The following is a 16,038-nucleotide window of genomic DNA, read 5'->3' on the forward strand; positions in this document are numbered from 1 at the left end:
AGCAAACATTTTATTGATTTAATTGCAAGAAAATAAAACATTCTATCTCTAAAAAGTAACAAATTCAAAAGCAACCTTGAAAACAATTTTTGCTGGATGCCCGTTGAATAGTTAATATAGTTGATAATTCTTACTCATCAAAACTCCACGGGAGTCTGCAGCATGAGCTTGCTGTCCTTGTATGTCAGAGTTAGCATGGGTGGGAGTTTTTGCTTCTAGTGGGCAGGTCAGGGACCCAGTCTTCAGAACAGTCATTTCCCTCTTTATTATGTAACTAACTCCAGGACATATAGAATTTTCTGCCCATTATGGAAACTTGACATTCTCTGATTGTGTCTATTGAGCTGAGTTTCTCATGGGCAGAGGCTCAAGGGGGCACCACTGTCACGTTCTCCAGGCAACTCAGGACAGAAGAATGGACGCAAAGTCTCCAAAGAGGAGAGCTGACTATTTGTACAGATGAGGGCATCATTTCGAACAACAAAAAACTTGATTTCTTCCATCTCGACATCTATGAAAATTCCCATGCGGTCAAGGTCAGGGCTTGCAGAAATTCTGGTCTGTGGGGAGGAGCTAGAGTGAATAGCATTTCCCTCCATGCTGATGATCCAGAAACCAAGCTCAGAGGATAAACTGCTCTTTTCCTTTCTACTCACAGATTCCTTGCAAACGCCTAAAGCCCACTCCTTGCCCTTCCCCACTTCTACCTCCCAATAATGGCGGCCAGAGGAGAAGCGGGGGGTGCCCAGGACACAGGCCATGTAGGTGAATCTCTCAGGACCTTCCATTAGGTGGTGGCGGATCTTCCCACACTGGACACTCCTTAGGTCATTGGAGAGGATGAGGAAGGAGTTGGCGGTGGCAGCATCCAGGGTCATATACTCTTGGAACTTCAGGATTTCATCACTTATGTGCAGACTCTGATCCAGTAGGGGGCCATGTTGCATAATGAGAAGAGTCAAGGCTCGAATTTGCCATTCTTCCAAAGGAGGTCTCTCATTTACTTCTCGACACAGGGGGCAGGCCAGTTTGAAACCCTCCGTTTCTAGCATCCAATTTTGAATGCACTTAAAACAGAAGGTATGTGCACAGGAGAGAGAAATGGGGTTGCAGAAAAAATCCAGACAAACAGGACATGTTGCCTCTTCTTGCATACTTTTAGCCATTGATCCTGAAGGTCACTCTTCTGCAGTAGACAGAACTGAGCTGAAATTGCCTTTTTTTGGCTTCTGGAAGTGATCAGGAGCCTTCTGCTCTACAAGTAAGCAGAATGTATCTAAATCCAATACAAAAATTAAATAATTAAAATCTTTCTGTAGCTTATGCATGAGAGCGTTACCAAACCACCAGAGATTCGTAAGTCATCATCTGAGAGAAAACTATCAAAATTCTATGTAAAATGACAGATTTCCTTATTGCAGAATCCCACCATATAGACAAAATGTCTTTCAAATTAAATGAAGTATAACATTCCTAGAAAACTCATTATGTCTTGAGAGGTGTGAATAAAGCTATAATTTAATCATTGGATTCACCTATTAACAGGATTATTAGCATATTTTATTGGCACATAATTCTGACTCAGTATAATAATTCAACTACAGGAAAATGTTTCCTACATGAAGAAATTTTTTCCTTTCAATATTATCCCTGGTCAAAAACTAAATGGGAAAAAAATCTATACACAAAATAGAAGTATGATTAAGTTAATAATAATATACCAATATGATGATATATTAAGCAAGTATTAAATGTAAAAACTACACAGAACCTAGAATAAGTTATGTTAAGAAAAAAAAATGAAAATGTATCAAAATTTCCTGGACTTTTCAGTTGATAGCATTTAAAAATATTTATACATATGCCAAAAGACCTAAAGTTAACACAAAAACTCAAATTATTTTTGTTAAAGAGGAATCATTAAGTTTCCTGACACATGGCACAGGGCAATGCTGGCTCTTGCAGAGGTGCAAGTGGTCACAAGAGAAACAGGACAGTGGAAACTGTCATTTTCAGAGCCTGCAGCTTACCTTTTCTGGAGACCACCAGGTGAGATCTTGTCTGTGCTGACCACAGCTTCTCTCTGTGGAAGCTGAGTTGAACTGGGTTTTTAATAGGATCCAGGAACACAGTCTACGTTCCTTGCTTTATATGTCAACTGCCATTCAGAGATCAACTTCCGCGTCTAAATTCAATCATAAGAATAAAGACAATCCTACTCTCATCTTCACATAAAGGTGACTCTAAGGAACCCACAGAATTCCAGAGAAATCTGTGAGTAAAACTAGCAAAATCCACTACAAAATTAGATGCCCATTGTAGACTCAATTTTAAGGACAAAGTAAATAAAGCCAATCAAGGCTTGAGTGAGTGTGACTAAACATATACTAATTACTGGTTTCAGCTTCTCTGAAATAATCCTATCTGAACTCAGGCCAGAAAGGTGTTCATGACAAGGAAAACGCCCTCCAGCTACCCCAACTGTTCCCAAAGCTTGAGAACCTCCGGTGCACTGACAGCCTCCTTCTGGGCTTTCCTAAGAAGGCTGCCTTACATTGAGCAAGCTCCTCTGATGTTCCGGGAATGTCTGGTTACACCAGGCTGGGCCATGAGCCCACAACAGCCATCTAAGGTTGGTCAGTGCCTGTGAGATGGTGGGAACTGAGGTCTCTTCCCCAAAAGGATGCAAACTGAATAATAACTAGCAGACCTCCTTTTTTACTAAGAATTTACACACAAATCAGACTTTCTGTTGTGGCTGGAATCAATGATCAAACAAGGAACAGAACCCTAACCTTATTGCAGAAAAATGAAGTACACTGCTGCAGCCAGCCAAGAAAAATTGGTTACCAGAAGTGTCCTTCATCCTGAAAAATGTTCATGCATCTCCATCCAGAAATTACATTCCAGTCTGATGGAGTATGGTTGGGTGACAACAGAGATAACTTTCTTCCTTAAATTTAGAAGTGAAGTCATCTGAAAAAGTTGTCACCAAGAAGAGAAATGGAACGGTGGAAATATCCCAGAATGAAGGGCCAACTTACCTTGAGCTGGAGACTTCCAGTTGAGTTCCTGAAGGTCCCTTATCTCTACCGCTCTAGGTCTCTGCTCCTCTGGGCAACGAACTGGAGCTGGTACGCTGGCCTTTTTAAGTGCCCGGGATGCAGACTCTGCCTCCCAGCAACCAACAGTCTTGAGTGTTAACTGAACCTAATCAAATAAACTTAATCAAGCCTACTCTTTTTAATACCTGATGGTGGCATTAAAACTCTCCAAATTTCATAGCACAGTTTTCCTCTTTGAGTTAAGCTAGCAAGCCTGAAAGTGAATGATTTTCTCTAAATTTAGAACTCAACTTTAAAAAAACAACGTGTTTTACCATGCAAATACAGAAATGCACTGTTGAAACCTAATCAGATCTTGGCTAATATAATCATTGGCGTTGATGTCTCTGATATAATTAAGAGTAAACAATCTCACCCAGCTTTCATATCCTTTGACTCAGCAATTCTACTCTTGAAGGTAGTTACGGGACAGGATAAGAAAGATGTTGGCCAGTTTAAGCCTGCTGTCCTTGTGTCATTATTAATAACCTCCCCTTTTGTTCTCAAAAGTGTCCCAGTTTGGACAATAAATTATATAGTATCTTCATTGGAAGTAGAAGGAACATTAGAAGTCATAAGGAAGGAGGGCTAAAACACAATTATCAGAAAAGGGGGTTGACAGACTAGTTTAGTATCATTTGTATTATTGAAGCAATATCAGATTAAGGTCTATAAATGCCACTAGGGATGTGAATGTCTCTACATATGGATCCCAAAGAAATAAGAATATTAACTTATGATTATTAATAGACTTTGTATTTTCCCTTTGAGATGTATTAATTTGTCTCTAAGAGGACTGAGGTTAAAAAGAGAAGAAACTGGGAAACACAAGATTGCTGTTACTTCAGTGAGTCTGGCCACAAATGTGATTATTAAATTGTATACTCATTTGAATAAAGAACTAAATTTTAAAGAGTGAAGGGCAGTTGGCAGATCAAAGAATTCCTGCTGCTGAAGGAGTCAAGAATAAACCCTTCCCCCTGAGATGCACTCCATTCTGGAAAACCTCCTGGTTCTCATCTTCACAAGGCTTGGACCAGGGCCGCTGTTCCAACCACACAGCTTTTACTGTATTTTTACCTCGTGGCTGTCTCCATTTCCATGAGTTTCAAGCATTTTTATTTTAATCTCAGGACCCTTTTAACTCTTAAAACCGAGGACTCAAAAGCTGCTTTCTTATATGAATGATTTCTCTCCATATTAAAAATTAAAACAAAACCTGGAAATATTTGTTTAATAAATCACTTAAATAATAAAGGCTTTAACAAATATAACATAGTTTTTAATGAAAATTAACTTTATTTTCCAAAACAAAAAGCAGTGAGTGAGAAGAGTTCCATTGTATTACATGTTTGTAAACCTCTAATTCCTGGCTTAGGACGGGGCAAGCAGATTCTCACATATACTTCTGCTCAATCTGCTGCAATACGTTGTCTTGGTTGAAGTACGTAAAGAAAATTCAACTTCCCATGGCAATTTAGTTGGGAAAAGGAGGACCCTAGAAAGTTTGGGACTAAAGTTTAGCTGAGCATCATTGTTCTACAATGAATGCCAGATCCAAGCAGACACATCTTAGCTCCTTGGCACCAAAAAGACCCTAATGACACCCCTGGCCCACTTTTTGTGTGGCCTCTACCATCTCATATGCAGTTCATAAAATGGAACTAAATACAGAGCATTGCCCTTCCTTTTCCCGATATTTACAAGATTATTTTCACTTTTTTTCCATTTAAGTTTTTTAACTACAGCTTTGATGCCAAATCAGGTTGCTTTCTGTCTAGAGCTACCTAGAACCTAAGAGGCCCTCGATGGATGTTTGAAAATGGTTCAAAAAGCATCATTTTCTCATTGATTTTACATTTTTCACCTAGCTCTGATTGTGGCTTGAACTTACGCTGACTCGCTGCTGCTGAGCTTTTGTATGCCGGGAGAAATGTTTCTTTTCCAAAAAACCTCAATTTGATTCCCAGATTTTCTACTACTATGGTAAAGCTGAATTCAAGAGGAAATGTCTTTTTTCTAAGAGCTGGAAATATTTAGTTACTTATCTGTAATATCTTAACATCACAATGACAACATACACATGATTTTTATTTAATTTTTAGATTAATTTTTAATTATCATTACTGCTCTCACGAGTTAAGATTAAATCAAGGATTATACTTGTTTCCATAGCTTCCTGGCTAAAAATGGAATCGCCTTTCACACATGCCAGTTAGATAAGATGGTGGGGGGTGGGGGGAGTAGATAATCAGCCCTGTCAGACATTTAAGATCCCTACAAGGGGATGATGTGTTTGCTCAAAACACAGTTTACATTTTTTAAAAGGCAGCAGCTGTAGTGGGACAGCTTTTTACAATTAGCTTCCATCTCCCGTGCTGGTTGGCAACCTCTTCTCTCTGTCACTCATCCTCACCCCCTCTCTGCTGCCCTGTTATTTATACATTATGGCAGACTCTTCTGTGTATCTGGGGAGAAAACAAAGGGCACTTCCCTGAATTATCACTATCAAAGCTGGCTAATGGAGCTCCCAGTCACTCCTCTTCAAAAGGAGCTGTGTTATGAAGACCTGGCAAGCTCCATGAAAACAATATTTTTGAAATTTAGAACATCTAGAATGTTCCACTTCTAGTACACTTATTTTAAAGGGTTGATTCTACAAAAAAGTCATGGACAATTAGTCTCCATAGTTACATAGTTGATAATCTGAACTCTCCATGTGATACTGTAATCCCTCGGAATGAATCTCTTCCCTTATGTCTTATTCTTCTGAATTGTATTTTGTCAAAAATATTTGGAGAAAATACATTGAATAACGTTTGTGGTTTTTTGTTTTTTGTTTTTTTTTTTTACACAAGGTGTGTTCAAATCCATATAAGAACCAGCAACAGATTTCCTTTTCTGAAACAAATTATCTTTAAAAATAATAAGCTCTAACCATGTACCTCCAATGACCTGAGGCCACCATGAAGGAAAGAAATAGTGCTCAGTTACCCCAAGTTGGCTGATGTTCTTTCATCCTGTGGGTCCCAGACCTGAGCAGAGGTCAGAGGGGCACGGATGACTCTGAGTGAGTGGCACAGGTACTGGAGCAACACATGCTGCCCCACTGGCATATCTATGTGGTTCCTAAGCCAAATGTAAGTATTTTCAGATTAGCTGTGTATCCTCTCTGGCTTAGGGCTATTGAATTATTTTTGTGCTGGTGAGGAAGGCTGGGTCAAAATAAATTTCCTTTCCACCTAATTATCTGACATCCAACAGATTATTGAACGCAGACTGCAAATCTTTTAGAACTACTGGGGCTCCACCCCCACATCGGGCACTGCATCAAGGCAAGTTGCCCGCCGTTCCACAGAGGCTCCTTTGCCTCCTGAGGATCCCAAACGGCCAAGTTCAGGCAACCAGGCGGAGATCCAGCCACAGTAACCTCCCCCTCCACTACTTCCCCCTCTTCAGGGGCTGCTCAAGTCTCCTCAGATAAACACCAAAACCCCTCACATGTCCTCCTGGCCCCTGGCCCCTTCTCCAGCCTCTTTTTTCTGAAATCCAGACACAGAGCTTGCTCTCCTTCCTTCTCCGTGCTCCCTTCCAATTCAGGGTGGTTCTCTCTGACACCAACTCATCTTTCAGAAGCAGCTGGGGTGTCAGATCCTCAGGGAAACATTCCCTGAGCCCCCAGACTAAGTCAGAAATCCTTATTACATCCTCTTACATTCAGGTTGCAACCCTGACCTTCCCCTGTGTGAGCTAACACAATGGTAATTATACATTTCTTCATGTGATCACTTGATTAATCTGTGGCTATCTACATGATAATAAATAATATTTATTGAGCACTTAATAAGTGCCAGCAGTTTTCTAAGTACATCGCGTATTTTATATGATTGCATCTTCATAGTTCTATGAATAGATGCTTCTGATGGTTAGGTTCATGTGTCAACTTGGCCAGGCGATGGTGTCCAGGTGTCTGGTCAAGCAAGCACTGGCCTAACCATTACTGCAAGGACATTTGTGGTTGGTTAATAAACCAGAAGGCTGGTTTATTAAATCATCAATTGGCTGCAGCTGTGACTAATTACATCAACAAAGGGTGTGTCTTCCACAAGGAGAGAATGCAATCAGCTGGATTTAATCCAATCAGTTGAAGAGTTTTAAGGAAGAGAAGGAAAGGACCTTCACTTCTTCTTCAGCTGACCAGTGAAGCATTTCCTGAGGAGTTTCATCAAACATCTTCTTTGGAGTTGCCAGTTTGCTGCCTGCCCTATGGAATTTGAACTTGTGTGTACCCACAGTTATGTGAGACACTTTTATAAATCTTATAGATATCTCATGTTGATTGTATTTCCCTAGAGAACCCTAACTAATACAGTTCTGCTATCATCTTAACCTCTCAGATGATGAGTTTAAGGCCCAGAGAGGTCTGGTGCTCACTGAGGTCACAGAACTAGAAAATTGTGGAACCAGGATTCAAACTCAAACAGCCTGTTTCCAGAGCTCACACTCCTAACCACAACACTAGGAGCAGGCACACCAGCTGTCTTGCTTAGCATCCTATCCTCAGTCCCTGGGAATAGTAGATACTCATTAAAAATGTGTTGCTGTAATCCAGTAAATGTTTTGGGGGTGCATTTACTTCCTCTCTGCCTTGGCTACCTTAAGTTCTCTCCCCAAGCTTAACACAGACTTTCAGCCATTTGCCCCCCTCCCTAGAAACTGATACGTGCTCCTACCACTTCCCTCTGCAAAGGCCTGGAGATTCAGAGTGGGTCCAGGAGTCACTGAATCAGGTAGAGGACAGAACCAGAGCTCCTATAGAAGTTGAAGTCTGGGAGGGTCAATTTGGGGCAAGAGGTCATGATCAAGTTAAAGTCCAAGAGAGAAGATGGGTTTGCCGTCATGGGTCAGGCCAGGCGGATGCTGTGGAACAGTGGTCTGCCAGTGAGGGGCCTCAGGGTTCTTCAGCCTCTGTTCCCTGGCACTGGCCCACAGGAGAAAGGAAGAGAATCTCCCTTTATCATCCTGGGTGGTATCCACCTGAGGAGTAAACTAGAGGTGTGTCTGCTCAGGCTGGGAATGTCAGGGAAGAAAGGCCAACTTGAGTTACCTTTCAACATCTTCTAACTCAACCCTTGAAGGTATCGGGAGCAAGATGTTAGGGAAAGGGGGGCTGTTATAAACTGAAAGAGCAAGGGGGCCTGGTTTATTCTCAAAGTGCTTCATCACTAGGGAAGCTGTAAGGGACCAAGAATTTGGTCCTAATCAAGGCCTAATGTATTTCCGTACTTTTAAACACAGATTATCCACATGGCAATGAAAATTAAGCTTGTAATAGTGTCTTTAAAGAAATCTTTCCTGGTGCTTTGCAAACAAGAAGGGCAGAATTTTGGAGGTAGGAGTCTATCAGTGACACCTATGTGGTAATCAACTTGGTTGTGCCCCTTTGGGATGGTGTGGCCTCAGAAATATTTGACACAATGGAATATTTTTGCTCCACAAATAATTTAGCCCTGTTACTGATGCTGATGAGTATTGTAATTATAATGCTTTTATGTTATAGACTCGAGTCACTTAAAGAAATTCTTTCCTTTTTTTCTCTGTTTTTTCTGAGGGGGCAGATGAAGGACTCTGTGGCAGAGATTTCCAATTACCTACTGCAATACCCAATGTCTATCTTTTCTATATGTTCTAGTTTGCTAATGCTGCCAGAGTGCAAAACATCAGAAATGGACTGGCTTTTATAAAAGGGGGTTTATTTGGTTAACACGGTTACAGTCTTAAGGCCATAAAGTGTCAAAGGTAACGCATCAGCAATCGGGTACCTGCACTGGAGGATGGCCAATGGTGTCCGGAATACCTCTGTTAGCTCAGAAAGCATGTGGATGGCGACTACTCCAAAGTCCTGGTTTCAAAATGGCTTTCTCCCAGGACGTTCCTCTCTAGACTGCAGTTCCTCAAAAATGTCACTCTTAGTTGCTCTTGGGGTGTTTGTCCTCTCTTAGCTTCTCTGGAGCAAGAGTCTGCCTTCAACAGTTGTCTTCACATCGCAGCTACTGTAGCTTCATCTGCAGGTACTCTCAGCTTCTGTGCATTCTTCAAAGTGTCCCTCTTGGCTGTAGATCCTTTTCAAAATGTCACTCTCAGCTGCACTGAGTTCCTTCTGTTTCTCAGCTCATCTATATGGCACCAGTGATTTAATTTAGACCCACCCTGAATGGGTGGCGTAACACCTCCATGGAAATTATCCAATCAGAGTCATCATCCACAGTAGGGTGGGGCGCATCTCCACGGAAACACTCAAAGAATTACAATCTAATCATCACTGATATGTCCATCCACACAAGATTACATCAAAGATAATGGAGTTTTGGGGGACATAATACATTCAAACCTGCGTACTGTATTAGGAATCCAAATTTTAAGTAGGCACGTGGCATCTAGCATAAGCCTATATTTCTCAGCATCGTTTGCAATTAGTTGTGTCCATGTATCTCAATTTTAGCAAATGACATGTAATTAGAATTGTAGTGTGGGACTTCTGGTAAGGATGCTCAAAGAGAGATGATTCAGTTGAGAGGGCCTCTTTAATTGACTTCTCATTTTGCTCCTTCTACTGGCCTACTAACTTAGACTTAATAGCTGGAGTGCCAGCAGTTGTTTGGACTGTGAAATGACACTGGCCTTAGAAGCCAGACAATAGAAAGGTAGAGCTGAAAGACAGGAGGCTAAGAAGATAATTTCCTCTAACCACAATTTCATCTCCATTGCCTACTTCTGGTTGTCCTTTAAACCACTCTTGTTCTGGTTTGCTAAGCTGCTCAAGCAGATACTGTGAAATGCATTGGCTTTAACAATGAGAATTTATTAACTTAGAAGCTTACAGTTTTGAGGCTGAAAAAAATATCCAAATCAAGGCATCATCAGGTGATGCTTTCTTCCCAAAGACCACTGCCAGCGATCCTGGACTCCTGTTACATGGCAAGGCACATGGTGGTGCCTGCTGCTCTTTCCCTTATCTTACAGGTTTCTTTGCTTTCAGCTTCTTGCCTCCATGGCTTTCTCTCTGTGTCTGTATTCATCCTGTTTGTAAAGGACTCCAGTAAGAGGATTAAAACCCACCATGGACCCTGCCTTAACTGAAGTAACCTAATCAAAAGGTCCTACTTATAACTGGTCCACACCCACAGGAATGGATTAACTTTAAGAACATACTTTTCTGGAATCCATACAACTTCAAAGCATCACAACTTTGTTTTAGAATTTTTTTCTATTTTATGCATTCAATTTAATCCAATTAAAACAGGTGATAATCTAATCTTTTTAGTTTCTGAAACTATGAACCCATGCTATCTTGACAATCTGTGTAACTTGTCAGAGTTTATCCAGGGCTCTGGAAATGATCTTCATTTTCCACCATTTATTTTTCATTTTATCAATAGTTTATCTCCTAACTGGAGAGACAAGTGAGGCTCGTTGGCTCTGCTATACTTCTAAATGTCTTTGTCAGTACTTGTCTGCCTGGACATTAGCTTTTCAGTTTTCTAAAAATTCTAATAGTGAATCCCTTAGCATAGTTAAATGCAAAACAAGAAAAAATAATGGACTAGTTAGCAGAGTCAGCACAGACCTGTGAACTCAGCAGAGGGTTGCCTTTTGCAGTCAAATATTTCAATTAACTATCATCGAAATGCACCATCTTAGCAGCATGCTGGCAGTTGTCACGTGGTAGGGTAAAATAAACTAATCAAAATAGCTATCCTCTTTCAGAAGTTGCCAGAAGAGCCAGCAACAACCCCAAGCCATGCACACAAGCATTTACTGTGTGCCCACTATCTTTGAGGTTCCCTACTAATTATTGAGGAGACCTCCTCCACCCAAAAAAAAGGATTGACACAGCTCATGCCCTTTATGTTATGGTAAATTAAGGGGAAGTAAGAAAAATACATGACAGGGTAAGTAATGTCATGAAATAGACAAGTCGGCCTGTGATATGTAATGGAATGCTGGTTACACATATATCTTGTAAACCACATCTACATATAGAAAACAAAGGACAAGTACCCATCACCCTGACTATGCCACAGGAAGTGTCCAACAAATGTCATGGAATGAGAGTTTGCAATGGATTTATTATTCATTCATGTATTCCTTCCACAAATAATGTATTCCTATATCCCTGTATTCTATTACCTACTATATGGGAAGCAATGACCTCAGTAATAGAGATAAAAAGATGAACAAGCTAGACACAGCCAAGCCTTTAAGGAATACGCAAATAGGCAAAAGTAATCTCTTCTACGAAGGTTATAGTAGGAAAAGCATAAGGTGCTATAGGAGCATGAAAGGGTATTCGTTCGAGTTTGAGAGGGTCAGGATAGGTGTTCCTGAGAAAGCGGCAACTCAGTAGAGGTCCAGTGGGTGAGAAGAAGGAATCCAGGGGAAGGTAGGTGGTGAGGAAGCACAGAGGAAGGCTTGGTGGTTTGAGCGTGGTGTCTGAGGGGAAGAGTAGTGAGAGAAGAACCATGACCCCTGAGCCATGAAGGAATTTTGGCTTTTCTCCAAGAATAACAGTGAGCCATCGAAGAGTTTTGAGCAGGAAAAATGATGATAGTATGAGTATTTGAGGGATAGCATCCAACTACAACATGGGGAATGTATTGGAAAGAAGCAAAGCTAAAGATAAGGAGATCAGTTAGAAGGTTGCTGTAGAATTCCAAGTAAGGAACGATGGTGGTGAGGTATAGGGTAACAGCAGCAGAAATGGTGAAAAAATAAAATAATGGTTTTCCAAAATATTTAGGAGCCAAAACCAACAGGCCTTGGTTATTGTTTGGAGGAAGAAAGGATCAAGAATGAATATGTGATTTCTGGCCTTGACGCAGAGATGAATACTGGTTATCAGTCACTGAAGTGGGATAAACCAGAAGAAGAACAAATAAGTGGGAGAATGGATGAAATCTTGGTCGTAGGATCTTTTGGGGTGTCAGTGAGGCAGCTAGTGTCCCTACAGAAGTGAGGCATCGACAGTTCTGAAGCTTGGGAGAGCCATCTGGGTTACAGGATGAACATGGAAGTGATCAGCATGTAAATGGCAACTGGGGCCTTGAGCTGGTTGAGTTGCCCACAAAAGCTGAGCAGTGAGAAAGGAGGGCCTTTTCTCGAACTCTGAGAAACAGCAACATTTAAAGGAAGGGGAAAAACAATTCTTAAAAGAGACTGTGTTGCCGGTACTGAGGATACAGACTCCTACAACCAACAACACAATTTTAGAGTTTAAAGACCTCCTGTCCAATGGAGGTGACTCTGAAGAGTTCAGTGGTTTTGCATAACTGGTGCTTGGGTGCCAGCAAAGAGAGTCAGTCCGGAAAGGTCAAGAATAGGCCCTCCAGGGGATTGCAGAATTGGATGGAGTTCTGAAATCTAAATAGACAAAGAAGTCAGGAAAAATAAATATGATGTAGCATATTAGCCCAAGTGAGAAAGGCCAGGCAGACCACACACACTGCAAACCCAGGCTCAAAGCAAAGCCCCAGAAGCAAAGATACAAATGCAGACAGGCAGGAAGGCTTGAGCAAGTGTGAGTGTGGGTGTGTGTCTATTTAAATTATTAAATCTCAATGAAATTAGTGCTATACATAATTTACATAAAACATCTCTCCTTTCCTAGAGGAATTTCTATTTTAAGGAAACTCTCCTTTGAAAAATACCTGTTACAAGGGCTGACCAATGTCCCCTTTGCTAGTGTTTAATAATGACCATCTTATTAGAAATGATCTGTTTGCTTATTAAGGAAGTCATCACAGTTTTAAAATCTTCAGCCTGTCTCTTCTGTAATAAAAACATGTAACTTATGTAACTTTTAGGGCTATTGAAGAATGATTACTAATTTTTATGTGAAATTTTATGCAAAAATACAAAATTCTATAAAAATTGCTTCAAAATAACCAAGGAATACAGTCCCCTAATTAAATGTGGCCTTTGAGAATATACACTGATATTCAGATTAATCTGGCCGTGATGCTGAAAAGCCAAACCAAAAGTCTTTATGTTTAGTGTTTGCTTGTACAAAATGCTTATCTGTAGGTTTTCTAGGGTGACTTTGTTTTAGGGATTAATAAAATATGAAGCCCAGGGAGGTTAGCACATCATATAACTGAAAGATTATGCCATGCACCAAAGAAGAATTTTGAAGTATAGATTTTCCAGGCTTAGATGAAGGAAGCTTAACATCTCTGCTATCAAAGAAGTTCAAAACAACTTCAGTTTACTGATTCAGCCAAACCAAGTTTATGGTAGAGAAACTGTTTCCTGGGAGGACAACCTCTTCCTCTGGCTGAGCTGGGAAAAAACAGCATCCGATCCCAGAGAGTCAATCTGTTCCCAGTCCGTTGCCCCAGAACGCTGAGACTTTCTGGAATCTGTGTAGGACACTGCCATCTGCCGTGCCTCTGTGGGAACTGGAGCTGGAGACTGAATTATTTATGATCCTAGAACTTGCTGCAACCAGTCAATAAGCATCACTTTCCTTTTGTCTGTGGGCGGTTTTATGGCTATTAGAAAAGAATGCAAATGAGAGGCGTATATTATGGAGTTAAATTCACCGAGATCCATAGGATGATGAGTTTAGGAACTGTGGGGTAAAATTAGACAGGAAGTTTTCTCACAGAGGAGAAGTCAGTTTTTAAAATTTGTAACCACTTCTCTTGGCATCACTGAGAACAGACAAAAAGCCATTCTGTTTTTGTTTTTTTTTTTTTTTTTATCAAATCCCAAAGCAGAAAACTCTAAAATGAATAAATTATGCCTTTGTGAAAGGAAAGAAAATATTCATGTAGGCTTTTCTTCTTGTTTGTCAGGCATTAGTGGTTCAAAGATCAACAGACTACATTTGGTCCATCCTCTCTATTTTTAATCTTGGTACCTACCTTTCAGCTGTTTCTCTGCAAAATGGAGGTGAAAGGAAAGAAGATAAAAGAAAGGGGTCACATTGAACTGTCACACAGTCTCCTTAGTTGCCCTCATTAGCAGTTCTGATGAATCAGTTGGGGGAGAGATTTTGAAACTCAAATAGGATTCCAGTGTGGAATTAACTCACAAACACTATGCCTAATCTTCAATACCATTAGTGATTGAATACTGGATAGGTTTCAATTAAATAGGTGGGTATAACCTGTGCCTAGTGTGTGGCTGGCACATAATTGGTACCTAACACTAGTGCCTCCTTGTGAGACTAGCTTTGCAAGGAGTTGACTGGCTGCTGAGAGGCTCTGTGCATTTGCACAGAGCTGGAAATGCCACAATTCCAAACACTTTTTCCTAATATGATAGATGAGGCCTTGTGAAAATTACTCTGGGGATAGCAGCAACTTGAGATGGATATCTTGAGCAGGTAAGTAAGACTTCAGTCCCTGAGAAACAGAAGCATCTGAACAGAAATAGAAGGTGCAGCACAGTGGGGGTAGGGAAGGTGGGGAGGGCCCCAAAGAAGCAACTTCTGCAGTGGTATTTTGTGCAGTCTTGGGTCTTACCCTGTTTCTCAGTCCAAAAATTCCTTTACGATATTTTAGTTGATTATACCAAGGTAAAAGGTTGCATTGTTTTGGTTTGGATTTTTGTTGTTGTTGTTTGGTTTTAAGTTTTCAGATCTCTTTGGATCTTCCAGCATATATTCTGAGCATTCTGTTTAAGGAAAACTACCAGTTGTAAATGCACAGCTGTCCCTGAGGTAAGGGAGTGTACAGCAAAATTTCTGTTCTTCAGCTGTTCTAGCCATTCATTTCCCCCACCAGACTGATCCAGAATTTCAGAACAGCCCGGCTCCTATAGAGTTACAGGAGCCTTCAAACCTCTAATTTTGACCACCCACAGCTCTCTCTACTCCAGGGACTAAACAAAACCACTGATTCCTCTCTCCTCCTCAGTGAGATGGGTTTTTAGAAGAGGGAATTTTTTCCATCATCATTTCTCATGCCCCCCAAATGTATTTATCTCATTTTTCCACCTAGGAAGGGCAAAGCCAAACAAAACATCATCTGGGCCCCTAATTTTAAATATCCCTGCCTAGGCCTTGTGCAGACAAGTTCAGCCAGGAGCTCTCTGAACCTTCTCCCACTTCCTCCTCTCTCTTCGTGTGCCGGCCGAAGAGCTCACCTCTCACAACCATCTATATCTTTCCACCACCTCAGCCACTATCCCAGGCTAGGCCACCATTATCTCTGGCCCCAACCACCCCAACAGCCTCCTAACTGGTTACACGGCATCCACTCTGTTCTCCTTTCAGTCTTTTTGTTACTCTGACCTGCCACTCTCTGCTCCTTGGTTAAAACTCTTTAGTGGATTCCCATTGTCCCTAAGGTAAAAACCAAAATCCTTACCAGGCCTACAAAGCTATACATTGCCACTGTCTGGACACTGTCTACTTTTTTGGTTTTATTTCCCAGCACTCTCCACTTTTATTCTGAAAACACAGTCCTTCTTTCAGTTCCATGATATCCCTCCTGCCCCCTGTCTGAGCAGGAACTGATGTGATCCTCTTTGGGCTGTGATGTCTCCTCCTTCCCTTTGTCACTTAGTTTATTTCTCTCCATCCTTTAAACGTAACTTCTTCTGAGAATCTTTCCCTGAGCCCAAGTCTAGGTGTCATTACTTCGATAAACTATTTTATAGAACCTCATAGTTTTCCTTGAGATCACTTACATAATGATTATTATTGTTGTTTTTATTATCAAGTAATCAAATTAGTTGATGGGACTCTTGGTTTATAGTCTGTCTTTTCAGATTATGAGTTCCATGGGGGCAACAGCAGTTGCTGCTCCCCATTATATGCCAAAAACCTGGCCAGGGCTGGCTTCATGGACATGCGATCTGTGCAGCCACAAAGGACCCACAATTACAAGGGTTCCAGGCTTGGCCTAATGTTCTGCTATTGCTGTCT

General features: G+C 41.0%; 1 protein-coding gene across 1 annotated transcript; it reads right to left on the bottom strand.

The window, feature by feature from the left end:
- Positions 1 to 353: 353 nt before the first annotated feature.
- LOC119540531 (ret finger protein-like 4B) lies at positions 354 to 1,052 on the bottom strand. The gene has a single exon (XM_037844635.1). The coding sequence runs from the start codon at positions 1,050 to 1,052 to the stop codon at positions 354 to 356; it is 699 nt and encodes a 232-aa protein (XP_037700563.1).
- Positions 1,053 to 16,038: the final 14,986 nt, after the last annotated feature.

This window comes from Choloepus didactylus, chromosome 7 (genome assembly GCF_015220235.1).
Source record: "Choloepus didactylus isolate mChoDid1 chromosome 7, mChoDid1.pri, whole genome shotgun sequence".
NCBI classification, from domain to species: Eukaryota; Metazoa; Chordata; class Mammalia; order Pilosa; family Megalonychidae; genus Choloepus; species Choloepus didactylus.

Coding starts and splice junctions, on each gene's coding strand:
- LOC119540531 (XM_037844635.1), bottom strand. CDS start 1,052: ATGCTAGAAACGGAGGGTTTCAAACTGGCCTGCCCCCTGTGTCGAGAA.